General features: G+C 39.5%; 1 protein-coding gene across 1 annotated transcript; it reads left to right on the plus strand.

Moving 5' to 3' along the window:
- Window positions 1-17,077: 17,077 nt before the first annotated feature.
- pou3f1 (POU class 3 homeobox 1) lies at window positions 17,078-20,718 on the plus strand. The gene has a single exon (XM_043717170.2). It carries the CDS (start codon window positions 17,132-17,134, stop codon window positions 18,296-18,298), a length of 1,167 nt encoding a protein of 388 aa, XP_043573105.1. The 5' UTR covers window positions 17,078-17,131; the 3' UTR covers window positions 18,299-20,718.
- The last annotated feature ends 6,546 nt before the right edge of the window (window positions 20,719-27,264 follow it).

The following is a 27,264-nucleotide window of genomic DNA, read 5'->3' on the forward strand; positions in this document are numbered from 1 at the left end:
TCATAGTGAAGGGATTCTCGCACAGGAGCAGGGATGTCTTACTGCAATTGTATAGTGTTTTTTGTAATACTACACTTAGAATATTATATTCAGTTTTGGTCTTTTACCTGAGGAAATATGTTCTGCAATGGAGGGAGTGCAACAAAGGTTTACCAGGCTGATTCCTGTGGTGGAATCAGAACTCACTGGATTGGTTTTGACTGTAATCACTGGAGTTTAGAAAAATGAAGGGATATCATAGGAACCTATAAAATTTGAACAGGACTAGTCAGGATAAACAAAGGAAACTTGTTCCTAATGACCAGGGTGTCCAGAAGGAGTTTACACTTTAAGGAGTTAAAAATCACACAACACCAGGTTATAGTCCAACAGGTTTATTTGGAAGCACAAGCTTTCGGAGCGCTGCTCCTTCATCAGGTGGTTGTGGAGGACACAATTGTAAGGAGCGACACTCCAAAAGCTAGTGTGCTTCCAATTAAACCTGTTGGACTATAACCTGGTGTTGTGTGATTTTTAACTTTGTACACCCCAGTCCAACACTGGCATCTCCAAATCATGACACTTTAAGGATAGAGGGTAAACCATTTAAAACTGAGATGAGAGTGGTGAGCCTGTGGAATTTCTCAGCCCAGAAAGCAATTAAGACCAAAGCATTGAATGTTTTCAAGAAGAAGAAATATATAGTTAATAAAGCTAAAGAGATCAAAGGGCTTGGGGTGAAAACAGGAGTTGAATGATCAGCCATGATCACATTGAATGGCGTAGCAGGCTCCAAGTGTCAAATGACCTCCTTCTGCTCCTACTTTCTATGTTTTTATGACAGATAAAAGGAAACTACAGGGCAGTTAGCCGACCATATGTTATTGGGAAAATAAGAGTCTATTATTTAGAAAGAAATGGCAGGACATTTAGAAAAGCTTTGCTCAATCAAACAGAGTCAACATGGTTTTGTGAAAGGGAAAGCTTGTTTGATAAATTTATTGGAGTTCTTCAAGGATCTAAGACAGAGTTGATAAAAGGGATCTCATAGTTGCAATGCATATGGATTTCCAGAGGCATTCAAAAGATGCCATATAAAAGGTTAATGCACAATATAGGTATTGGAGATACCCATAAGCACCTGGACTGCAGCGGTTCATGAAAGCAGGTCATCATCAAGGGCAACTGGGAATGGGGGGTAATAAATGCTGGACTAGCCAGCAACGCCTGCTTTAAATGTGTATTAAAAGTGTCCCGCAATATTGTCAAGTCCGGTGATAACAAAGGAATTGATAAGGCTGTCAGTAGCAGATAACTGGGATGGGGCAAAGTCATTGCAGAATCAAACCTGATACCAGAGGCCAGATTTTCAAATGCCACTGGGATCATTTCAGACTGTGATTTAATAACCTAAGAGGCCATCTTCTGGATCCCAAAAACCTTTGTGACAGAGTCCAATTTTCAAAGTGGATGTCAGAGGGGAGGGCATGACAACATCCATTCATCATCTAAATGCCCATTAAATGTCTTTAAAAGCTTGTGGAGATCTAGATGCTATGTTTAAATGAGGATTCACTCAACGTGAACAGTCTGGTCCAGGTCAACAGGAAGTGGTATCTGGATGATGAAAAAGTTTTGTTTTAAACCATTGAACACTATAAAATGTTCAGGAATCTTGCACTGGATTGTACACACCATCTATATTTCGACTGTTTGGACACCACCTAGTGCTTTTATGTTGCTGGGCATCTGAGGTAGCTTGTTGTGTACTGCCATCCATACCTTCTAAGTGTCTGGTTTCTTTAGGGTCTTACATTGTCTAGTGTGTGGCAGGACAGATCTAACAAGAGGAATCTTGTGAATAAGATGCAGTCTATTGCATTTCTACAGGTTATAGAATAGACTTAACATTGCTGCAAATAATGTTGGGTGGTGTTGCCTTAGGTCTGTCTCTCATGAGATCATCCTTTACGCTGCCCTTCAATCTTCATGACAACATCACAGTGTCTGGTGCTTATTATAGGGAAACAAGCGTTAACCCTTTCAGACCCATAAATAACAGAGCTGCCTGCTCTCTGCATGAAGGCAGCAGCAGATTCCATCATAGAAGTGGTCTGCCTTTGCCAGTGATCCTCTGCAGACAGATCTTGCCTCTTGGAAAAACTTTATGCCATGAATTGGGTGCTAAAACATTGCCACAAAAGAGGCACTCTTTTGCGGCATGGTGTCAGGACTAGAATTTATCTAGTCATCTGGTTCTCAACCCTTCTATACAAATCCAAGACTGTGTTTGTGAGTAGTCTGGTTTGGGGAGAAAGTGAGGTCTGCAGATGCTGGAGATCAGAGCTGAAAATGTGTTGCTGGAAAAGCGCAGCAGGTCAGGCAGCATCCAGGGAACAGGAGAATCGACTTTTCGGGCATAAGCCCTTCTTCAGGAATGAGGAAAGTGTAGTCTGGTTCAGCCTTAGATAGCTGCAGGTGAGATGAATGGAGGTGGCAGCTAGAGAATAGATATTTTGGCTGATACCAAAGACAATAATTTCACAACATTTTGTTGGAAGTGTTGAGTTTAGTTATAGAAAGTGATATAGTCATGTGTTTATACATTATTATTTATACTTTGAACATCAGACAACAATTTGTTTAATTATTTCTGCTTTATTAAAATAAACTATGCCTTGTCCTACTTACTTACTAAAAGGGCTTTTAACACCATCAAATTAACTGTGTTGAAAGCATTGCTAATGGATGCAACACTGTCACCTACAGTGTGAAGATCAGTTTATTAAAATAATGTGTTTGCATTTCTTTTAGACGTGGACCATTTAACATATGGAAGCCCTTGCAATAATTTTTAATTAGAGACATGGTATCCAGTAAATAGTCTATTTACCTCTTTCCAATGAAATCATTAAAGATTTGGTGGGCAGTACAAATATAATTTACACAACCATTTGATGAGAAACAGAGCGTGCAAACTTTCAAATTCTATTCAAAACACAGTCAAACTTCATTCAAACAAATAAAAGGAATCCTGCAAATCTGAAGTAAAACTGAAAACTCTGGCAATACAAACTGGCATGCCAGAAAAAAATATAGATTAATACTTCAGGTGGAACATTTCATTTATTCTGGCATTTTTACAGAGAAGCCCTCTATATTGGAATCAATGAAATAAAGAGAGAAAATGATAGCCAGAGATGAAAAACAAAAATTATATAGACTTTACAGCACATCAGGACACATCGCCCAAATTATCCAAATATATTTTTTTGCTTTGCACGAGCCTCCTTGCATCCTATTTGATCTAATTGTATTGTTTTATAAACTGTTGCACAAAGATAATTTGGGCAAGATTTTGCTGTCGCAGGACCTCGATCATTGACTGCCATTAATTCGGTGTACCCTTAAACCTTCCAGCTCAAATGATTTATCTCATTAAGCTTATGAAAGTGTGAATTGATAACAAAGCAGCGCGAGAAGGAGGACACCTGAGACCTGAGTGAATACAAAAGCTAACAGAGTATCTCCTTCACCAATTAAATATAGGGAGTGGAAAATAAACATTGGAAGGACTAAGGAGAATGAATCTAATGTCAAATAAGCTACAGAAAGAGAGTGAGGAAAAAAATTGAGAGGGGGAAAAAAGAAAGAAAAGGTGTATAAAATGCATAAATATTAAATCTGACTTTTTAAAAAATCTAAAGGAATGAAATTCTATATTTATAATTAATAATTTTCATGAACAATGATCATATTGTTAAATGTTTTTGCACTTGTAATCGGTAACCTTAAATATCTGCAATAGAATTGACTTATCCTGTTATCCAAATACATAGCTTGGCACCACTCAATGCATTTGAATAGTGAAGCAGACAGCAAGATGTCGTTTTTATGAAATTAATACCCATGTGACACAGCTTAAGCAGTATCATTTAGACCTTTGTGTATAATCTCATACCTATTCCACAACTGAAGTTGTTGTACTATTTACACAAAAATAGGTGAACACCATTAGTCTTTCTATTCTTTTGACAGCAAATTTAGCCCATGCTATATATACTGGTCCATTTTATATCATTCAAATATAATTTGTCCTGGTTCCAGTGTTATTCCCAAATTGAGCATGAAAAATATTTAACTTCCATCACTGAAAATCCATGAGAGTAAGGAAGTTACTTTCTAATCAACACGAATGTTTAAAAGTTTGCTCTTGACTAACAAAATCATTGAGCTTCTTTCAGTAAGTAATACATTTGGCAGAGGGGTAAATAATAGCAAATATAGAGCAACGGTTCATAGTTTTGATTAAAGTAGCTCTAATCAAGATTTCCGAAAGGACTACCTGATAAACAAGGTGTTGTGCCATGCTAACCTGGATTCAAGTATCAATCATGATTTTTATTGATACAAGTGAACAATTGGAATACCAGAACATACCTGAAACTCATTGACCTGGGACGGAGAATTCAACCAGACTTCCCTCCATATTCTCTCCCAATCATGGAAAATGCTAAAGACTGAGCATTGGTGCCTCCTATACCTGAGGATACAAGTCACCTCTTCTTTGTTCCACCTCTTGAATCAAGACTTCCAGTGAGGACCCATATATGTCTGCTCTCCCCTATGGCCAGCGATTCCCATGATCGAAGCATCTGCAGCACAGTGCACTTATATAAGAGGTTCATGCTAACATTAAATACTGCTCAGTGCTCGTGTTGTTGGATCCTTCTTGACACATGGAGCCAATTAGCAGGATGGAGCATGATGGCCCTGTACAGAAATTATTGGAATGTACAAGGAACTCAGAGTTGCTTGGTCCTGCCTGCATTCCAATCAACAGGCACAGCTTAATTGTACATCAAGGTTTCTGCATGCATTTTAGAATTATACAATTCAGTCCCTTTTCTGTCTGCTCAACTATGATATTTCTACCTTTATTTCCTGCTCCATCTTAATGAATGATATATTCTTATACATGTCAATATTCTTGCAATATCTGTTGGTCATATTTCTTGGTATTGTGCCTGCCAAGAGGGTATGAGATGAAGGTATATAGCAAGCATCAATGAGCATCCAATCAATAATGCACTGCAAACTATAAGACATTATTTAAATCCGCAATGGAAGCCTAGATGGAATTAATCATATGGAGCTGGAGCTACAGACATCTTGACAGCTGTAGGTAATACATTATCTGCTTATTCTAATGTTAGAGTTCTGACTGAAACAGGTCTCAAACATCAAGCATGATCTCTTTAATGAAATGAAGGCACCCAAATATTGATCAATATTAATGTTCAAATAAGACAATTGATACCTAACCATTTTCTGCAAATATGTAACACAATTGACACTGCTTCTCCCCTCCTTTTCTCTCCACAGTGTATTCTGTCCTGTGTGACATCTCCTCATTCTCAAATGTTCAATTACAAGAGGAAATCCTACAGTACTATCCATGTCTGCAAGTAATGAGTATTATATTCAAGCTTTCAAAACACTAAAAAATGATTTTAGAACCAGTCAAGTTACTTCTTGATGACTACTGAAAGCTTAGACATGGAAAGTCTCCTGCAATGCATAGAATTTATCCATCAGCCAGAAGAACTAACCCTATAACCAATCCACAAACAGTTCCTGATCTCTTCAAATAGCATTAATGAGGTACCTGATTGTTTTATATAACCTATTTTTCTAGTCAATAGGCTCAGCAATGTTATTACACATTTCTGGAGTAGATGGGACTTGAATCCAGGCCTCCTGGCTCAAAGTTAAGGATACTACCACTCTGCCAAAAAACAATTTGTACTGGTGAGGTAGTTCATGCTAATAACCTTAAGGTTCAGCTGTGTAAAGGTAAAAGAAGATACAAGTTGCAAAGTGAAGCTTAGGTCATCCATTCTTCCCTTGTATTTCAAAGTGCTGAAACTATTTCCATTGTTTTGATGTTTGATATATCTGAAAGTAATGCTGTATGATCCTATAAACATTTAACAGCCCCTTCAAGGTGTCTCTTTGCAAGGCGAACATACACTAATGTATTTAGTTATTCATAATGATGTAGCCTTTTAACACTGAAGATCCATTGGATGGTCAACAGTCACTGGCATTGTTCCCAGCATTTCAATCTGCTTTCATTGATATTTAGTAACAAATCTATGAAGTGTTTTCCTCATTTTCAGTATTTCCTTGATAATTATTGATGCATGGTTTAAGTATACCTTGTTAAAATAGTTTAATCTGAGAATAACTCTGAAATACATAACAAAAGAATTCTACTTCCCCATATTTGCATGAAAATGTCAGGGAAAGTGGGTTGAATTATTTTAGTTTGAGTACAATTAGATCAATGAAATGCTTCAAGTTATATACATGTGGCACAGCCTACACTCCTCCTACTTTAACAGAATTCTTCTGTTTAAATATGATTAATCTAACATTCTGTGTCAAGAAAAATGCCAATCAAGATCGGGATCAGCCACCTGGTATTGAAACCTTGCTTGTTTTCATGGAGAGAGGAGAGATTGGGAATTTGAGAGCCTGAATGAATTTGCACCGTTGAGTCATTGCTATTGCTACAAAGCAGCGTCAATGGAAATAGCTTTCAGTGAAAAAGTAGTAACTTCACAGTGTAACTCACACTGCTCACCTTTCAATGACTTTGCTAAGATCACCTTCTTAGTGCGAAGCGACTATAGATTCAAGAGAGATTAAATATGTCAGTGTAGCCAGAACTCCAACATTAGAATAAGCACATAATGCATTACCTACAGCTGTTTTAAAAGTGAATACATTTTAAACATATTTATGCTATGTGGAGCACATTATTGAAACTACAGTAGTAAAACTGTACTGGTTGCAAAGAAATTTTAATATTGATTCAAAATATCCTGGAAATAGCCTGCTAATTTATCCATTAAACGTGCTTATATTCTCCTTTTCAAAAAAAAAACAATGAAATGCTTATTATGCAAACATTCTGCTCCTAATATCCAAGGCACAAATGTAAACCACATAGCTAAATAAAAGTGGTCCCGGGAGATATCTGTAGGGCTCCGTCCTCAGACTAACATCTTAACGAGCCATGGAAATAACGAAAGTGTTGTGCAAAGCCGTCAATGGATTTTCCTTCACATAAACTCTGCAGACCTAGCCAACGACAACATAAGAAATTAGTCCCACATTTGTGGGGTTGCTCTGTTAGTATATACTTTCCACAAATATAAAACTTTTCAAAACACTGAATATATCAATAGGTTGTTCATTCAGCGGAACACAGACCTTAACCTCACTATTAGCTGCTTTTAAAAAAGGTCACAAAAGCATTACCATTATTTATTGAACATAATTACGCTGGATGAGATTTCTGAACTATGTCTATGATGTTTTTACAATGCTGGGGAAACAATGTGCGCAATAACCAACAAACAATGGTTATTTGTGCTACAATCTTAATTTGAAACCTACTACAGTATTTCAAAATTTGTAAGTGAGGCCTCAAAGGACTGGCCGCTAAGCTGCCCTTTTCCATCTGCCAATGGATCAGTGTCTGTTTTTGTCCCAAGCAACGTATATATGAAGCAAGGAACTGGCTTGAAAACTCATCCCAAAGGAGGGAATGGAAAATGTATTTTTTTAATTGATTGATGGCTCTCAACAGTGTTACATGGCTCGTTTAAATAATGCGTACAATATTTGGGAAACAAGTTATATGGCGGTCGCTCGTTTGACATGACATTACCGTACATTGGTGAGCTAAAGCAGAGGTAAAAATATGGAAAATTACTTAAAAATCTGGAGAAAGAACGGAGGGGAGAATTGTCCTGGCTGTTGCGAAATCATAAATGAGTTCATTCTGAAAGCATTTGCATTGTCACTAAACAAGACCAGTCATATTTTCCCCCTATGGGGTTGGCACACACCAACCTCGCTGTGAGCTGATGTAAACTGTAACTGTTTCTCATCTAACATTTCTGTCGTGCACGCATGTTTCTCTTGAAAATGGCAAACGATTTTTGAGCAAATTTCATCTTAAGTAAATCTCTCAAAGGATTCATCGAGGTGATCAAAATAAAAAGATGATGAAAAAGTTCACGGACCATTTGCAGAAGGTTAAAATTGAAGATTTTTTTCCAAACTTTAGTAATCATTCATATTCTTTGAAAGGACATTAGTTGACATAACCCTCATATTTGTTGCTCTGCCCGGGTCAAGAGGATCTACCTTTATCATGTTTAGCTGTGAAGGCGGAATGAAAGCAGAAAGTGCTGGAGAAACTCAGCAGGTCTGGCAGGACCTGTAAAGAGAGAAATGGATTTCCACTGAGAGTAATTTAAGGAAATGCTTATGCAAACCTCCACAGGGAACAGTTTGGAGTCAATATACTCTTCACGTTTTCTTTATCAACACTTCCAAAGATGCAAACGACTCTTCTGTGAAAAAAAATGTTCGGGTCTCCATCATGATTGGTCGCCAGCAATAAGACACAAGTGCCAGTCGAAAAGTTGCTATCACTCCGCATCCCATCAGGAGATGGCATACAACATTCAACGGCCATCAATTACCCGTGCTAATCAGCACCTGCTCATTCAAATCCATTGCAGATCCAATGTTCTTCCATATCGGATCAAAGTTCTGCAGGGGTGTCACTGGACTCGAAACATTAACCCTGTTTCCCTCTCCACAGACGCTGACAGACCCGCTGAGATTCCCCACTGCTTTCTGCTCTTGTCAGATATAACAAGCGGTCGATCTGAGATTTACACCACACACCAGACAAAATTCCAACCCGTTGTTTTATTTAGGCTTGCTGATGAAAAAGGGTGTTTTTTTTAAAAAAACGTACTGCTTCTACAAAAACAACATTTTCCGACTAACCTCAAAAGGGAAATATTCAGCAAAGCAAACATACTTTAGCACCAACATTTCTCATAGTGGTGCCAGTAGAAATGACAGACTTGGCCCTGAAATGGAACATTGAGTGTTGGGACGTCTGTCCTCCGTTCGGGTAAATTTCCTCAAATTTCCGAGTGTACAGGCCGGAAGGCATTCTGTGAAAAGGACAGAATGAGGAAAGATTGCACCCTACAACTTAAATCTTACTTTTATTTTTATCTGTAGAAGGCCCGCCCAAGGCGACAGATTCTGGGGGTGGCTCAGGCTGTATGCTAATACATGATACATTTGATAATATGGGTTAGAATGTGTTCTTTTTAAATCTTGCGAAGACTCTTTGAAGAAAAAAACTTGATCGAAAAAATGTACAATGAATGATTTGAAGGTTTCAAACTGCATGAGAAGAATTGATTGTTATTATGCAGAGGCTGTTTGTGGGAGAGTTGCTATTTTCACTCTAGTGTGGGGGCCGAATGCCTGAGTGAGTAATGTCTTTGCGCTATGCGAATATGGCTCTAGCACTCTTTGTTTGCATATTTACCTAACGGTGTCCATTCTTACATCTTAAAATAATAACAGGAATATGGTTTCAGCTAATCCCGCTGTTGCCGCTCTTACGTGAAACTTTGGCATTAAATGCTAATGGTGATGAGAAACGTCGAATCGATAGTCCCACACACATGAATTTACTGTCGTTAAATACGCAAATGACCTATGTATTTCTCACACTGACAGTTCCCAACAACATATAGCACACATGAATGATCTGCTATTTTCTACTTCACTGTAACATTCTGGCGGAGAATATAACATTTACTAAAGCACCTATTGCAAATGTAAAGTAATAACACCTAATACAAATATTTTATTGGACCATAGCCCATAGTAAGATCAGCGTGCATATTACTGATTCCACGGTTCGCGTCTCGCAACCCAAGTGTCAGTGACCTCAAGTGACCTTCGCAAACACTTGATAATCAGTGGAGACCAGAGAGTTATAAGAGGCGGTCATTTTCATTGGAACTGTCCTGGTAAGATATAAAACATGATCAGTAAATCTTATGTTCCATTTTTGCCAGCAGAGCCCAAGTCTAACTATAGCCGTGGACTTGACATTACTTTACCTTTATTCTTAGCTACGTGGTATGAAGGTAATTTTGATAAGAATGAGAAAGAATGCTCAGATCTGATTTAACTTGCTGTTTTGCTAATAATAGATTATGATAGAACCCATTGACAGGGAAAATAGCATTAGTGGTGTGTTGTAGTTTCTGAAGACTTCTGGCAACATCTGACTAATACAATGTCATGACAATTACCTGTATGTATATTTATGGGCTAAGGACTGCATAGGAGAGTTAAACTATATTGTGAAGGTACGTGATCGTTTGTCACTCGCAGTTTTAATGATAAATCACAAATTTGTCTTGAATGATTGTTGAAATGGAAAGCCAGAATCGTGAAAAGACAACAACAGTCCTTTTTAAAAGGCCAAAAAATTCCAAACGATTCATATAACCCACAGGTTCATCCTATTCCAGAACAAAGCAATGTTTTCTTAAGAAACATTTATCCATTGAAGAAACTCACTGTGATTTCCAAACTATTGTCGGACATTTTAATTAATGATTGCAATGTTTAATGGGAAAAGAATCAAGTGATTTTAATGTTGGTGCTTCAAGCAGATTTTTAAAAGAAAGACTAAAAATGGTGCCCTTCATAAAGTTTGACCAGAACGATTACATTCCATAATGTAGCTCAGTGCAAAGCCTAGACTTTGATTTTGGCTCTCTTTTTTCCAGTTACACAGAGCCTTTTTTTTCCCTGAGGTTAGGCTCCCTTCAATGTGAGCTCTGTGATCCCTTCATCTCCCTCTCCATGGTAACCATCAGCATCCTGGCAAAAACGCACCTCACCCAGACAAGGGCATATTCTTCCCCATCCAGCATCTGGACACTTTTAACAAACTTACTGCTTGTCCTTCGATTACAACAGGCCTCGCATTTCCGTCTTCTTCAATTGAAAGTAAAATAGCAGCTTTTGATGTTTTGCAATTAGGAAATTCATAAATAATGCAGCTTCTGTGGTGTTACGAACTGTAGCAAAAATATATTTCCTCAGTAATAGGATAACCATTAAATGATTTAAATTATCGCTTGTACTTTATAATTTTGAATGTAAGTATGGAATACAGAGTTGATATATTTTGTATGAAAATGGAATGTTATCTGGATCAAGTAACAAAAATAATTAGTGTTCATTTGCTCACGAATCAGAAATTGCTGCTTGCGAATTGATTCGATAAATTCTCTCAATAATAGAAAAATCAAACTTTTTTTCTGGTGGAGAAGCATCTTCAGGGAAATGAAGGAATTCATTAAATACATCGTCATCTCTAACAGCCATGCCCAACATTACATCTGAAAACAATAATTGAATGCCCTGAGCATGTTCTGCTTTCTGTTAAGATGTGGAAGTAAATAGCCCTTAACACCACTCGTTCTAACCTCTTCCTTTGTTAATTTCTGATCCATTCTATAAAGTTCTGCAATCACGTGATCAGTTCTTTGAACTTGAGTTAATTTAAAAGGACACGTCTCAGCATCTCATGGATTTAAGCCAGAGGTAATGGATACTTTACCCGATAATTTATTTAACTGAATCGCTAAACTATTGGGGGAAAATAGGCAGTGGTTTATGAACACCATCAGTTGTAGGTTTACTTATAAGTGTTTGAAACATTACCTATATTGGTCCTGGCTATTGTCCAAATCGATGATAGCGACAGGACTGTGGTAGCATGTTTTGTCTAAACCCTTCAAAGCAGCTCTATTTAAACATAAAATAAATAATTGCATTTTTTTCAAAAGGACAATAATGCATTTTATTTTTTGTGAGAGGAAATTAACAACCAGTCAGTCCTTCAATCTGTGTAAAAGCATTTTATTTGTCATGTAATTTCACCTTAAATAAATCCTCAAAACTGTGGTCACGTTCTTACAAATTTAACTGAGCAATGGACAGATCTGGGGCTCCCGTATGGGGCTGATTATTAGACATTGGTTTTCATTTTAAATAGTCAGAGGAGGAAATGACTACAGTGTTTGCATTTGCGGTCATCTGATTAATCAATAATGCTGCAATCTCAGTTATGAATATTCCTTTAAATTTTAATGCCATTAACACGGACCAGAATTCCGTTTTTATTTTGTTTTGGAACTGTGCACTTCAGTTATCAGAGACCCCAAACAACGAGGTACAAAAAGCATACTCTTCTGGAAGAACTATGGAAGGGCACCTTTTAAACTGTTGGCCAGAGGCAGATTCTGGGGGGTAGAACGGCACTTTGTCTTTGCATGCCTGAGAGAATCCCAAATGGCATCAGTCTTCCAGTTCTATCGCTGGTCTTTCAGTGGCACGGCGAGTATGGCCAGTGAGAAGATGACCCCTACAGACGAAAAGAATCTTAATTTGATCCCAGCTGGACTGTGAGCAATGGCAGGAAGATGTCCACTGTGAACAGGACAGTATTTAAACAGCCAGACGGCAACCACAGTTATGACTCACACATGCATCGTGTCACTTAGCTAAGAAGCCAGAGGGGAGCTAACGCACAGATTAACTTCAACAAATGAGAAATGTAATTCGTATTGGGAGAAAATCAGAACTTTTTTTGTGAATTGACTAGACAGCTCGGAAGTGAATTATTTCAACTGCCAAAGAAATTGGTCCTACTTTGAAACTGGTTATTCTTTTGCACCATCAAAACATCTTCCCTTCCTATTTACTTTTCAAACCCAGAGGCTTTATTTAGGACATAGCGCAACGTGCATGGGCAGACTGAGTGACAACGTCCGTAGTCCTTTTTCAGTCACCCAAGCAGCAGTAATGCTTAAATATAGTCAGCATTCTTTTTCTCTTTGCCTTAACTCAGCAAGTTCTGTTGAGCCCACTCCGGGAAACTTCCAAGCGCAAACACCGTTTGAGAGTATAATTTAAGCATCAACTTCCCTCGTAAAATACTCTGAAGTAAATGGAATACAATGAACATAGCAAAGCTGTCTGGTGTATGATATGAATGCCGTAATATTCAGATGTGTTATCAGTTTCTTTAAACAACATAAAGCATCCTTCCCTTCACGGAAACTGATTTATATTGCTGCCAGGACTAGAGACAACTCTAATCAAGGGAAATCCAACATCTCCAAGTTGTGTCTCAGTACTAGCGCCATGTGCACCAATCTCATTTGAGGAGATGTGAGAATTTGTCTAGATTATACTGAATCTGACCTCCATTCTCAGGACACTTGCAGAGTGAGGTTCTGCGAGCCACCATCAACGCTGCAGCTTTTGCCCACAGTGCATATGTCATACTGGCCAGTCACCAGGAGATCTGAATTCTTAGAAGCAACGCAGCGCGACTTTCAAAAAGAGGATCTAAGTCAGCTTCTCCTAACTTTTATTCACGTGTCATACACCTCATGAAGCATACACTCTAATGTCATGTTCAAAAGCTCAAAAGAACCATCAACTGCAATAGTTACAGGTTGGAGCCGGAAGAGCAATAGGAAACAACAAGTGATTATGATGCAGCAATCTCAATAGTTTAAATAAATCGGAGACGTTCAGGATTTCAATGTTCCTGCTGCCACCCAACCTGCACAACAGGCTCCAAATATTCACCGGCAATTGTTTGTTTTCAATTTGAATAATGAGTTCCAGTTTCAATGTTGATTTTTTTTTCACTCATCCGAGATGTGCGTCAGGAGTGTGTGTCAAGTGTTTGGGAACTCCATGTTATTAATATATTCATACTTGATTGTAACAATTACTACGAAAGCTTTGAAAAATTAACACTGATTATATGAACATGCGAAGACAGTGTATGATATTAGAGTCATGGACACCTAAGAAGGGTGACAATATATTTTTTAATAGAGGGATTCAGGTAATTCATAAAACCTTGAACTGAGAAACTTGGATGATTTGTATGATTTGCCTTGAGTCCCAAGATTAGGCTTTGCTCATCTCTTTTAAACAAACTCCAAGCTTGCTTTTGACTAATGAAATTCTATCTCCTAAAACATACAGGGGAAAATACTTTCCTTTATCTTTAATTAACAAGCCACCGATGGAATATTAGCAATGTATGACTACAAAATGCAAGATTCCTGAGGATTAGATGTTAGCAGGTTATTAATGACCATTTAAAAGGGGCAGCCTCCTATTTTTCACTGAAGCAGAGATCTTGCCTCATCCAATACGTTACTGTCATCAGATAAAGTCCTGCATCCGGGAGCTTCCTTCGGAATACGGTCATGGAATCAGAAGCGACTCCTGGTCAGCATTCAAAAGCAAAATTCGTTGACCGAAATTGTCACCTTGGGTTTCGAGGGGAACTTTGTCAGAGAACTGTGACGGCGATGTTGTCTTTGCCTGTGGTGCCTTATTGCGGCGGAATATCTGAAAAGTGCCTCACACGGCGCGACATACTGCCAGCATCCTGGCAATGAACTTGTCGTCGCCTGAGAAGTTGTAGAAAGTTAGCTACATTCTGGGATGAGCCACACAGCAGCCGAAGAGAGAAGAGAACTTGGCTGTAATGTGTTCCCTTTGCACTGCCCCTCGCTATCTTTGTACTGACATCCCAAAGGTACAACAGCACTTCAGAAATACTTAATTGGCTGTAATTGGGCGAATAATCGACCCGAAAGGCGCTGTACAAATCAAGTCTATTACTTTTGTTTCTCTAAAGCATGTACGTACTTGCAGGTCTTCCGGGTCCTTTCCTTTTTAAATCTTACATAATGTTGTGGCGGTGCCCTCATCTGATGGACAGGGCCATTGTACTGGCGAAATCAGAACCAACACTTCCAGAGTTCCAGGACCTATCACATGCGCAATGATCTCCCCCCCCCCCCCCCCCAAAAAAAAAACACATCCCATCCAACAATTTCCTTGAGCTGAGCCATCACTGAGAGTCGGGAAGCAATACTTTTAAAAAGTGTGCCACACACCCTCTGAATTACTATAGTGCCCACAAGTGAGCGACAGGTAGCCACTCAAGGCCCAGGCTTGGCCTTCTGAGTTGTTTAATCTTCGTGAGTGCAACTAGACCATTCGTTCGCCTGGGGCAGGAGCGAACTCACCACTTCACTCTCACTGAATGAATCTAGATTCTCTTCCCAAATCTGTTCCTTGCGGAGCACTAACCCTATTTGTTCCTTACTAAAATAAATCACACTTCTCTGTGAACTGTAAATGAGCGAAAGTCATATTAATCGATGCATACTTTTAAAAAATGCATTGGGGCCAGAGAGAAAGGATAATAGTTAAAAGAACGTGAGAGAGAGAGGGAGCCTGCAGGTAGACAATCACAAACATCCAGTCACTCAACATTATTCAAATATATTTCACACAACAGAACCCGCTTTTTGAACAACCGTGAGGCGATTGAATACTTAAAAAAAATCTACATATTTCTAATTCAAAATTACTGACAAGACATCAGCCTCCAGTTAAAAAAAAACTTGCTCAGAGTTTTAAGGCGAGTGGAACTAATATTTCCTAATAAGTGTCAATCAAATTCTAGTCTGTGAAGTGTGGAAACTTACCATCTACCCCAAGCGCTCTGCATCGTAATGAGAGTCCGCCGAATGATTAGAACTTGCAACCCATAGAAAGCGCAAAAATACGAGGGTTAGATACATCCACGTTGAGATTTGCGGGACTAATGGGAATTAAGGGCCGATGTAAAACGTGTATGTGTGTCTAGAGTTATGGTGCCTTGCAAACTACGATCTAACATTAAAATGCCCTAAATTAACATTAAAGGACGTGCTTGTGTTTATAAGAGACTTCCCCTGCAGCAGGGAGACCTGCACTGAATGCTGTTTTGCAATTCATAGAATTGGTAATTTGCTGTGGGGCAAAAAAAAATACGTGAATAGAAAAATAATCAAGCAGCACTGTAAAGATAGAAACGAATCCCCGTGGGCTTGCGGAGATATAAGTATTAGCGATAAAAAAAAACAAATTAGAAACTTCAGTCATTTATCTGGATGAATTGTTCGGACGATAAAGCAAATCTCACGATCTCGATTCTGGTCACCACAAATGGAGATGCGTGAGGACAAGTGACATTTTATTTCTCTCTCACACACACAACTCGCCTTTGTTGCCATTGTGATGATAGATTTAAAGCAACGATTTATGCAGAAACCATTTCTCTTTTTGATGGTATTTCTGGTTCCATTTGTGGGAAACATTTAGCTACCTAATTAACACGGCGATTGGCCGGGGCTGGAAAGTAGTTTGCGATCGGCAGAGGTGTTAAAAGAATAACTTTATCGTTTTTAGCAGAAGTTCTGCAAACACGAGAAGAAAGAAAAATCAGCTTCGATTTAACACTTGGCGCTGGAAGTGTTCGCGAGGTATCTCGCCTGCCCACCAGTCTCAGGCCAATTTTCTCGAAATAAACCCAGTAACAATAATCGGAGTGGGGGACGGGGAAGGGGAGAGAAAGAGACAAGAACAAAACAAGATCAGATCAAAGGTGGGAGTGAACAATTGGCAGGCGAGGCGCTGCAGTTGGGAACACTTGCGGCTGAAGGAGAAAACAAACGCGGGATATCTTCACTGAGATCATTGGCATTATCTTTGTACATTGCCCGGCCGTTTCCGCAATCTTTTATCATTTACTTTTGTTGTTGTTGTTGTTGAATGGAGATCACTGGGAGGTTAGTTTCTGTCCACCCACGTGGTCGCCTGAAATTGCAGCAGCCGGGGAAGACGGGCCAATCAGGGCTCGAGGGAGGTGGGATCTGAAGCTCCAAACCCACGGCCAGCGGCCAATCGGCTGTAAGATGGAATACCCCGCCCATCGCACAAACACCTGTCAATCACACCTGGGCACCGTCCAATCAGAGCGCCTTGTTATTGAGGGGCCGCCCACCAGCCAATGGGGCAAGGGAGGCGGGACCACGCAACCCCGACGGCGGTGAGGCTCTCCACCAATCAGAGTGGGGTCAGGGTGGTGATTGGTTGTCAGTCGGTTGTGCTGAGCCAATGAGGGTGTGGAGGTGGAGTCGGAATGAGGTTGTCCCCGCCCCCTTGCCTCCTGCCTGCTTCCCTCCCTCCCTCCGAGCTCCATCCTCCTCCTCCTCCTCATGCTCCCTCCCCTCCCGCTGCCCCAGCTCTGGGCTCTGCTAAAGCTGCCCAAAGTCGGCGGCAGCTGAGCAGTTTGGAAGTGCGAGTCATGGCCACCACAGCTTCGGCTCACTACATCCCCAGGAATAACTCGCTCCACTCCAACTCGTTGGTGCACCCGGACTCGGACAGGATGCATCCAGGGACAACCTACCGGGAGGTGCAGAAGATGGTGCAGAGTGACTACCTGCACGGCCTGAGCGGCAGCGGGCACCCCATCTCCCACAGCCACCAGTGGCTGTCCTCGGTGACGGACGGCGCGCCCTGGGTCACCGCCTCCCACCTGGGGCAGCCGGATCCCGGCAAGGCCAGCGTGCAGGCGCCGCCGAGGGACGACCTGGGCAACGGGCTGCACCACCGAGCGCACCACATGGTGCACCAGCAGAGCCACGGCAGCCACCCCGGGGCGGCGTGGGGGCCGGCGGCTCCTCCGCCACCGCCACCGCCGCCGCCGCCGCCGCCTCCCATCCCCGGGATGCCCCCTTCGTCCAACGGGCACCAGCCGCTCATCTACTCGCAGCCGGGCTTCAGCAGCCTCAACGGCATGCTGAGCCCGGCCACGCCGAGCCTCCACCACGGCCTGACGGACGCTCTCCACGAGGACCCGGGCGGTCACGACGGCCACCCGGAGCACCCCGCGCCGCACCACCCGGAGCACTCGGACGAGGACGCCCCCACCTCGGATGACTTGGAGCACTTTGCAAAGCAGTTCAAACAAAGGCGGATCAAGCTGGGCTTCACCCAGGCGGACGTGGGCTTAGCCCTGGGCACTCTGTACGGCAACGTCTTCTCTCAGACCACCATCTGCAGGTTCGAAGCCCTGCAGCTCAGCTTCAAGAACATGTGCAAACTGAAGCCGCTGCTGAACAAGTGGCTGGAGGAGACCGACTCGACCTCAGGGAGCCCCACCAGCATAGACAAGATCGCCGCGCAGGGACGGAAGAGGAAGAAGCGGACGTCTATAGAGATTGGGGTGAAAGGGGCGTTGGAGAACCACTTCTTAAAGTGCCCCAAGCCCTCCGCTCATGAGATCAGCAGCTTGGCTGACAGCCTGCAGTTGGAAAAAGAGGTGGTCAGAGTTTGGTTTTGTAACAGAAGACAGAAGGAAAAGCGAATGACCCCGGCCGGAATCCCCGGCCACCCAGGTATGGAGGATGTATATTCACAAAGGGACACTCCGCCGCTTCATCACACACTTCAGACCCCTGTCCAATGACTGCTCCACACACTCCACACCCCCACTAAGAAAACAAAAGACTAAGAAAAAGACACAAACTGGATTTTACAAAGCAAAAAAAAACTGACTGAAAAAGGGATCTAGCCAGTGCCGCAGTAATTGTTTTGAGTGAGCACTGGACTGTATTCATACTTAGGAGAGACAGAAACAAAAACACATTTCATGCATTTGATGTGGCAAATCGAGTGGTTATCTCCCCTACTGTAGAACAAAGATTTTTTTTCGTAGCTTAAAGACACGCATAAGTTGTAAGAGAAAAGAAAATACCTGTTCGTGGCTGAATTATTTCAGGGGCATTCTGAAAAGCAGCGGCTTTTCCAAACTGGGTGAGAATGAGTTCAGTTTAAACAGAAAGTGAAATGGTCATCGAAGTGTTCGCCTTCAGCCGCCGCTGTGTTAAATAAGGGAGTCTGGTGGTGGGGGGAAGCTTATGATGTGGTCAAAGATTTCATAGTATCCCTACAGTGTGGGGGACAGGCCCTTCGGCCCAACAAGTCCACACAGACTCTCCGAAGAGTAGCCCACCCAAATCCCTACATTTACCTCTGAATCCATCCCTGGGGCAATTTAATTTAGTATGGCCAATTCACGTAACCTGCACACCTTTGGATTGTGAGAGGAAACCCACGCAAACTGTATACAGTCACCCGAGACTGGAATTGAACGCGGATCGCTGGCGCTGTGAGGTAGCAGTGCTAACCACTGAGCCACCCTTCCGCCCCTTATTTATTGTTCAACCTCAGAGGTATCTTGTGAGTTTTTGGCGCTGGCGAGCCTCTTTGCGATTTTAAATAAAATTCCAAATCCAGAACTGGGGAAATGGTCCTGCATTCCAGATAAATTGTATTGTTTTACAGCTATCACTTAGTGCTCGGACAACAAACTCTGATTTGAACCGTTCTTGGGAAATCTTGCCCTGAACTCAGTTCAATCTGTAAGTTGTTGAAAACTAGAGGGAAGTCAGTCCGATTGAAGTTTGGAATCTCTGAACGCGGGGTTCTTTGTCATTATCACATAGACAAGTTGAGATGGGTTTGAGAGATCAAAGGAGCGAACAGCAGTCGACAAAACAAAAATGTACCTTTAAATGTTAGGACCCAGCGGAAACATGCGAGGAAAAATTATTTGAATGGTCCAAAACTGACTTTGCGTTTAGTTTCCCCGATTGGATATCAAAACGACTTAACAACAGTAATGTTAGGGCTTGTTGTTCTTGCTGTGAAAAATGTACTTAAACTGAAGTGATATGACGCATTGTAAATCCATCTCGTCCACCAAGTTTTTTTAAACGCAACAATATTTTAACTGATTTTTTTTTCTGTGTTTACAAATACGTTAGAATAACAAACAGACTTGAGGGGCACAGTTAGTGTTATCTGCAGGCTCTCAACTCTCATGGGACGTGAATTAAACCCCCTCCCCCTAAATCTCAGGAATTAAAGAACAGGTTACCACAAAATACCTTCACTCCTGGTCGCGTGTCTATTTTCTGGCCAGATACAGGAGCGATAGATGACTTGAAGTCGTTACCATTGCAAGTAGCAATACACTACTAATTTGCCATTTGATGCATGGGACAAAAATGATGGGGTTATCATTCCAAACAATTCTGTTCTTTTGTTTTAATCCGATATATCCGGAATAGTTGAAGATTACTTTTTCATCCACATCTAAGACATTGTATATTTCCTATTAAAATTGAAACACATAGACAAAAATTGCCAAAATAAAGTGTACATTATATGTGTTAGAATGTTTACAATTCATCAAAAGGAAGTTTGAAAAAAAAATCAGATTTGGTGAATTAAACAGTACTTAGGACATAAAGCAGTGGGAAAAAAGTGACGTTTAGTAAATTGGGAAAAAATAATAATTGTCTGCTTTTTTTACTCTACCACTATGTAATATGTAAATATGTTGAATATGTATACATATGTATTTGTTTTTGGAATTTAATGATTTTTCTGGAGATTTTTTTTGTACGCTTACTAATTCCCAGAGGATATTTTAATATAATTTCCATGTGAATTCCCCCCTTGTATTTATTGCATAAACATATTTGAAACTTTCTTTTATCCTGTAGCTCTCATTGGGGTTATGTTAAAGCAGTTCAAACAATGTTTGTTTTAGTACATTTTTGTTGTATCTTATAAAAGACAGACTGCAGAGTCACATTAATATTTTTGTTATAGTAATATTTTATTACTTGCATAAAATGTATACACCAAAACCCAACTGCCCCCTGTCTCCTTTCTAAGCAGTCAGGGAGGTGTTTGAAACCATGCTGGGTTTTGCTTGTTAATTCATTCTGCTGTTGCCTGAATTGAGTGTCACTTTAGCAAAAAGAAAATGCAGTGGCAAGAAATCATTAAAAGTGATGTAAGGTCAAATTTCTTGAATTTTAATAGTTTGCTTGGTTTGTCAATTTTGTTTCTTACTTTGTGTTTTCTGAGTATGACTGCAATACCATGTGCACACTTTTTAGAAATTTATAAAAGAGAAACTTCTTTTTCGCCAAGTTATAGTTAAAGAAAGGAAGTTTATCAATGAGGCAGTAACGAATGAAAAGGCATGCAATATCACTGGGCTTTTAGCAGCCTGGTTTCTGACACCAAGCAAAGTAGAGGAATAAAAATCAGACCCTTAAGAGCTAACTGTACACCCTTGTAATTTGTTGTCACTGTTATATGATAGGCAAGTATACTTGGTATATATTTTAATATCTATTCCCATAAGTGGCTGTTGATTCTCTTAGCTTCATTGCAGCAGTTCTGATGCAGACCAGTTGGAAGGACTGAAGCTTAGAGAAGAGAATATCCAGGATTTTGCAAGACATTTCATTAATCAAAAACCTTCTATTAGCCCTACTAATTAATTAGCCACATTTTAGAGATCATAATTGAGATACAATATTGATTTATTTTATCATTAATAAATATGAATTAGTTTTGAATGTTGGTTTAGTCAGGTGCTCCCTATTTCCTTTACTCCAGCTCTCTTCATATAAGTTGATGATATCTGTGATATCTTGACTAGCTCCTTGATTGCTACTGTGTGGTCCTTAACCAGTCAGTTGACAGCATCTGAAGCCCAACAATGGTGAAACCCAAGATGATTTTTGCATTCTCCCATCAGTGAAGTTTTGTACTTGGTCATGATTTTAGTAGCTCATTGTCAAGGAGTTAATGCTGAGATTCAAACCTAAAGTTACCCATCCAAATTGAAGCCACCCAGACTATGACTGAAGATTGAATTTTCCTCGAGTCTTTCTGATTCAAGATCACCTGGGTCCTGGCGAAAGTGATCTAAAAAATGCAAATTAGTTTGTAATTCAAATAATCACCTTTCTGGTTGGAGCAGCTCAACTGTGTTTTCAAATTGCTGTGGATGCTGTTAGGGTGAAGAAGAAGATAGAAATGTCAAGATGGAAAAAAAATTATAACTACATAGTATCGTATTTATAAAGAAAACAGGACAACAGAAAACTTGAGTTAAAGCCTATGTGCATTATCAAACATAAAACAGCATATTAAAAGCTGCAATTTGTAAAATAGATAAAGAGAAATTTAAGAAGCCAATATTTGAACTGGCAGTACTTTAAATGAAGAGGTAAATTGCTGAAATTTTGGTGCAGAATTAATACTATTTATTCAAAAGGGCTAAAAATAGAATACAGCTTTCATTTTTAGTATGAAAACTCTATCTTTTGACAGTAACTGAATATCAGTATTAGGAACATGGCATTGTTAGATGGAGTATGTTAATATTACTTTGAGATCAAGTTTGTCAATAATACAATCATTCTGACTTAAATAATTAGTTTGTTTTATAGTAGGTCTATTTTCCTTTATGTAAATATATTGCTCCTACTACTGATTGTCAAGGCTACTAATTTATAGCTTTCACAAGAAGTTGGAAAAATATCCAGAATTCCATTCCTAATGGCAAAAAAAAATCCATGGAACATCAAATTTGACTTGCTCATTAGTGAAAGTCTCTCTTCCTGGTGTTTGTGTATCTTTGTCATGTGCACATTTAAGAGTAGAGTATAGCCTGCAACAACAAACTGCTGATATCAATGAAATACTGTTAGAAAATTCCCATTACATTATTTAACTGTTCCTCAGTCATTCTCATTGTTGTGTTTACTCTTCTGTGCAGTAAGGAGAATATCAGAGTATTAGTGAAGCATATTTTAAAATATTTTCATAACGAATAGGCACATAACCATAACATAGCAGCAACAATCAAATTCAGAGTGTGTACTATTCCAATTTGGTGTTGCCTTTAAATCATCCCGGAACAAACCAATTGAAAACACAAACTTTCTCAGAATTGAAAGAACTACCTGATTAGAGCCTTTAAATCATTCAGAGTTTGAAGATGTATCCTTGTTTCTTACCAATTTAATGATGTGTATATATTGAGCACAAACTTTAAATCCATAGTAAAACCATGTCAGATAAAGCAGAGATTCCCCATAGACTGGGCTCTGCTTTTACGTAAATCAGCATAAATCAATAAGAAATACAAATGTCACATTAGCTGAAAAGTCAGATGCAAAGTTTTAGCCTAAATTATAGACTGATAGTTTATGTACATTGTTTAATGTGATAGATTTGGATTCAAAGTACACAATGTGGTTCACCTAAGATCATAATGCCTGATTATTGCCATTCTTTTAATTCTACTTAGCAATGATTCATTTTCAACATGGATATGAAATCATTGCAATCTGCAGTTACCTGAGCTGCTGTAAAAATAAAATATTGAGGTATGTAAATAAATGAAAAAATGAAACATGAACAAATAAATAATGCTATTACATGCAACACATGCGTGTTTTTGGCATTTATACAGATGACACATCCCATTATTTGAACTAATAATGTGAATCCTATGATACTAGAGAAATGCATGCTGCCCTTGAAACATAGTATATTTTACAATCAAATTGCCATCCATTATATAGTACGAATGTACAATGATCAATTGAGATTTATCTAATCTCTGTAGTAGCAGGTAGAAGTGAAATGTCAATTTTCAATTAGTACTGTATATACTTCAAATCAAAAATTGCCTCAAATGTACATACTCAAAGAATGAAGCCCGTTTTTGTGCTGTATAGAACTGTTCTAACACTTTTTAGAAAATACCTAGCACTCTTTATTTAATTTATGTATATACACTGAACTAGATTAAGTTCACCACTTCAGTTTTTCAATTTAAGATTATATAAGGAAATAATGAATATCTAGAAATTAAGTATCAGCTGATAACTTATGAAGCCATAATCATGAAAGAATTTTGTGAGTGATATGTTAATGATGAATGGTTTTGTATTTGGGCTCCAGCCTTTTCATCATTCCATGCCACTGCTAATGATGGGAAAGATCCAAATGAAGTACAACACACCTTTCTGAGATTTATAGTTTTGAGCTATGATGAGAAGGTAAAGGAGAACAGTTCACCCTTACTGGGAAATATATACTGAAAGAACAGATTCTGAGTTCTCAAAACAGCTAAAAGATGGACTGGAAGATTGCATTAGGTTGAAAATAGGAGCAGAAAACTTGAGGAATGGTGAGCATAACGTCAAACTGTTATATAATCCAGTGAGGACTAATTTCTTCCAACTTATGGAACACACTGCATACCAGTGCAATGACTAATAATATGGTTGAAACATTTGAAAGAAGGGAATTTGCTGACTCCTGATTGAACAGAAACGGAATGATATAGGCTTAGTAACAAGGCAAAAGGGAAATGAAAATGTTTGAATATTAATGCAACAACAGTAAGCAGAGAGCTTGCTTTGCCTTCTCCACTGGGAGCCTGATTGTATACTGCAAGTAAAGAGCAAGGGGGCTCAGATGCATGGTTCCTTTCTTCCCCATTAAACAAGCATTGATCAATCACATACACACACACATCACAGGGCTGCTTCTATGCTTGCACCCCTCCCCACGCACACACACATTCCTCACCCCCTGTGCTGCATGCACATATTCACACCAACACATAACATGCACACAAATGACAGGATTGATTCATGTCCTTTACAATAGGGTAGAACTCCCTCTATTAGATGGGAAAGCATGCTTAAATTAAAAGACACTGCCTTACTTTCATCATTGTTGCTCCACTCATAATGGTGGGGAAAATGTCAGGTAATACCAGCTACATGCAGTGCATAGAGATTTACCCTCCTGTGTATCTACAACAGAAAAACATATTGAGAAACAGCATAACCAGTATCATAGATGTGTAAAGGGATGGTGTATATGTGTGTAATGTTTTACTCAAAGGGACACATCTAAATAGAGCACAGGGATACATTCAGATATCTCTCAATTAATCTGAAGAGGCTCAGTTGGGATCAATCTGGATATTCCACTCATTCTTAATTAGAAGCCTTATCAGGTTACATTTTGCGTGAGTTTATAATGATATTCAGTATTCATCAAACAATAATTCGTACAACAAATAATGGATTGATGGGACAACACTCAGGGAACACTCAGAAAAAAAAAGCCTGACAGCACTAATCATATTATTTGAAGTTTCTTTTTATGAATCTATGATATTTACACAGGGCCATAAGCATTATTTCCAATTGCAGGTATTATTGTACACTGTTTGTTTTAAAAAAAGCCACATTAAGAATAACATAAATTTGATTGTTAATTTAGTTCTATCTGAATAGATAAAGAATCTCCAGGAATCTTTTCTGTAAGTACATTATGATATGATATTCTTATATTTAAATAGCAATGGGGAATTAGCAGTGCTGCAGTCTAGTTATTATGAATAAATCATAGGATTGCTGAGATAAACATTGCACATACCTGCAAAGACTGCATTAATATATTATAAAATGGTAAAAGCAGTATATATTTTATGAATAATTTATCTAAAATGTACTATGAAATTAGAAAAAAGAGGAACAGGGACATAAGCATAATGTGTGGTGAAATATTCAAGGTCACAGAGAGGCAGTGAAAAAAATCATCTGTTTCTTAAGTATCAAATAGTATTAGACTATTATTCAGCAATTTACGATCAAATGTAAATGTACACATCTTTTGCTGCTTTCATGTTATATGAATATCTGCGTACAACATAGAAATAAAGCTTCAGATTCATTACAAAAATTGGCTAAAAATGCAAGCTCTAATGAAAACCTTATCCAATGAATGAAATGGTGTGCAGAATTATCTTCCGTCCAGTTAGGTTGCATTTAACAGGCCTGGCCTCTCCCAGTGTGTTTGCTGACTAGCAAAGCAAGAATTAATTTCATAGAGACCTGCTAAACTAAAAGAAAGATGTAGCATTTATTAAAGCAACGACGGTTCCGCTTCCTATTATTTAAAAGTTAGGCAAAAGGGATGAGCAATTTTGTCACGATTACACACGTCACTTTAAGAGGTGAGTCTTCTCTGGCTTCATAATTTGCTTCCTATGTTCACGACCTGGTCAGTATTGATTTTTGTTTTATCAACCCGATCTTGCTCAGTTAAATTAGCGCGGATATGGAGCTGAGAAATTGAACATCATTTACATTTCAAATTCCCATTTGCTGACTTTTCCACCGAGCTCAAGTAATCACAAAGCACTCGGAAAGGTTTCTAACTCGGTAAAAAGTTTGGATTTTTAACTCAAGACAAGTTGTAGCCTGGGACACGAGTACAAGAAAACTAGATCAAGACAAGGGCTGCTTTCAGCTCCTGGGTATCTTTCCTGAACTGCCCTTTGGGGCAATTCGATGCTAGAAACTCGAACATTCAAGTAGAAAGACAACATTTACAGATTGAGAAGCAATGGTAAAGACACTGGCTGCGTGCTTCCCCGAGACGATCAGCAGTGCAAAATACAGACTGGGCAAAACGTTTATCTGATCCAACTGGATTTTATTTATTTTTCCCCTGTCAGGGGTTCAAATTGATAACTCCACAAAACTTCACTTATGGAGAACAACCGCCCCTGCTCCACTGTCGCCAGACTCAAGGCTGAATTCCCACTTTCAGGAAGACTGTAAGCTTTTTTTAAAGCTCCGTTACCGCTGAGTTTAAACATTCATTAGACGTTTCTGATTCAGTGACATTGAAAAGAGTGATTCAGGCTCACAAACTCAATATTGGAATTACTGTTTGCAGTTTAGAGACAGAACGACACCACTTCACTATTGGGGCAGAGGATGTTTACTGTGCAACTATTTACATGTACGGACAGGGTTTTTTTTTCTCTCCATCTCCCTCCAGCCAGAACTGCAGTTCTCAGTAACAAGTCAGTTCTATTACCGATTAATGCGAAGTTGAATCAGTTTTGTACTGGTGTCAGTTATAGCCCCAAATTAAAACTAGAGAATCTAAGTATTGGGAATTGCAATTCTAATTACCGGGTAACTTATATAAATCTAAGTATTGGGAATTGCAATTCTAATTACCGACAATTGTCCTGCACATTGCTGCCTGGTGACTTTGAAGCAAAAAGTCATTTTTATTGACGTGTCCGCACATGAACAGTGTGCCTGAAATGAGATGACAGCGAGCTCTCTCCACGTGGGCACAAGCTTGAGCCCAGTCGGAGTGCAGTGCAGTCTCTGGCCTGAATGTTAAACAGGTACAAGCACAGGGGCCAGCTCCCAGCTTGGTGTTAGCATTCTCACTGCAGCCCTCAAATACTGTCACAAGCCACGTCCAGTCACCATCGTAACTGAACACTTTACAACTCACCATCTTTTAAAAGCCTGTTTTCCCATTTAAACTGTCTCCAAAGCCACCACGTATAAATCATACCAGACTCGAAATGTTAACGCCGTTTCTCTCTCTACAGATGCTGCCGGACCTGCTGAGTTTCTCCAGCGTTCTCTGCGTTTGTTACATTTATGTAGACGCTGTCGTGCCAAACCTGGCGTAACCCGTCTTCACTCACAGTTTGCTTGC

The sequence above is a fragment of the Chiloscyllium plagiosum genome, unplaced genomic scaffold (assembly GCF_037043375.1).
Source record: "Chiloscyllium plagiosum isolate Xiang-an unplaced genomic scaffold, Cpla_swu_hap1 HiC_scaffold_30, whole genome shotgun sequence".
Taxonomy (NCBI): domain Eukaryota; kingdom Metazoa; phylum Chordata; class Chondrichthyes; order Orectolobiformes; family Hemiscylliidae; genus Chiloscyllium; species Chiloscyllium plagiosum.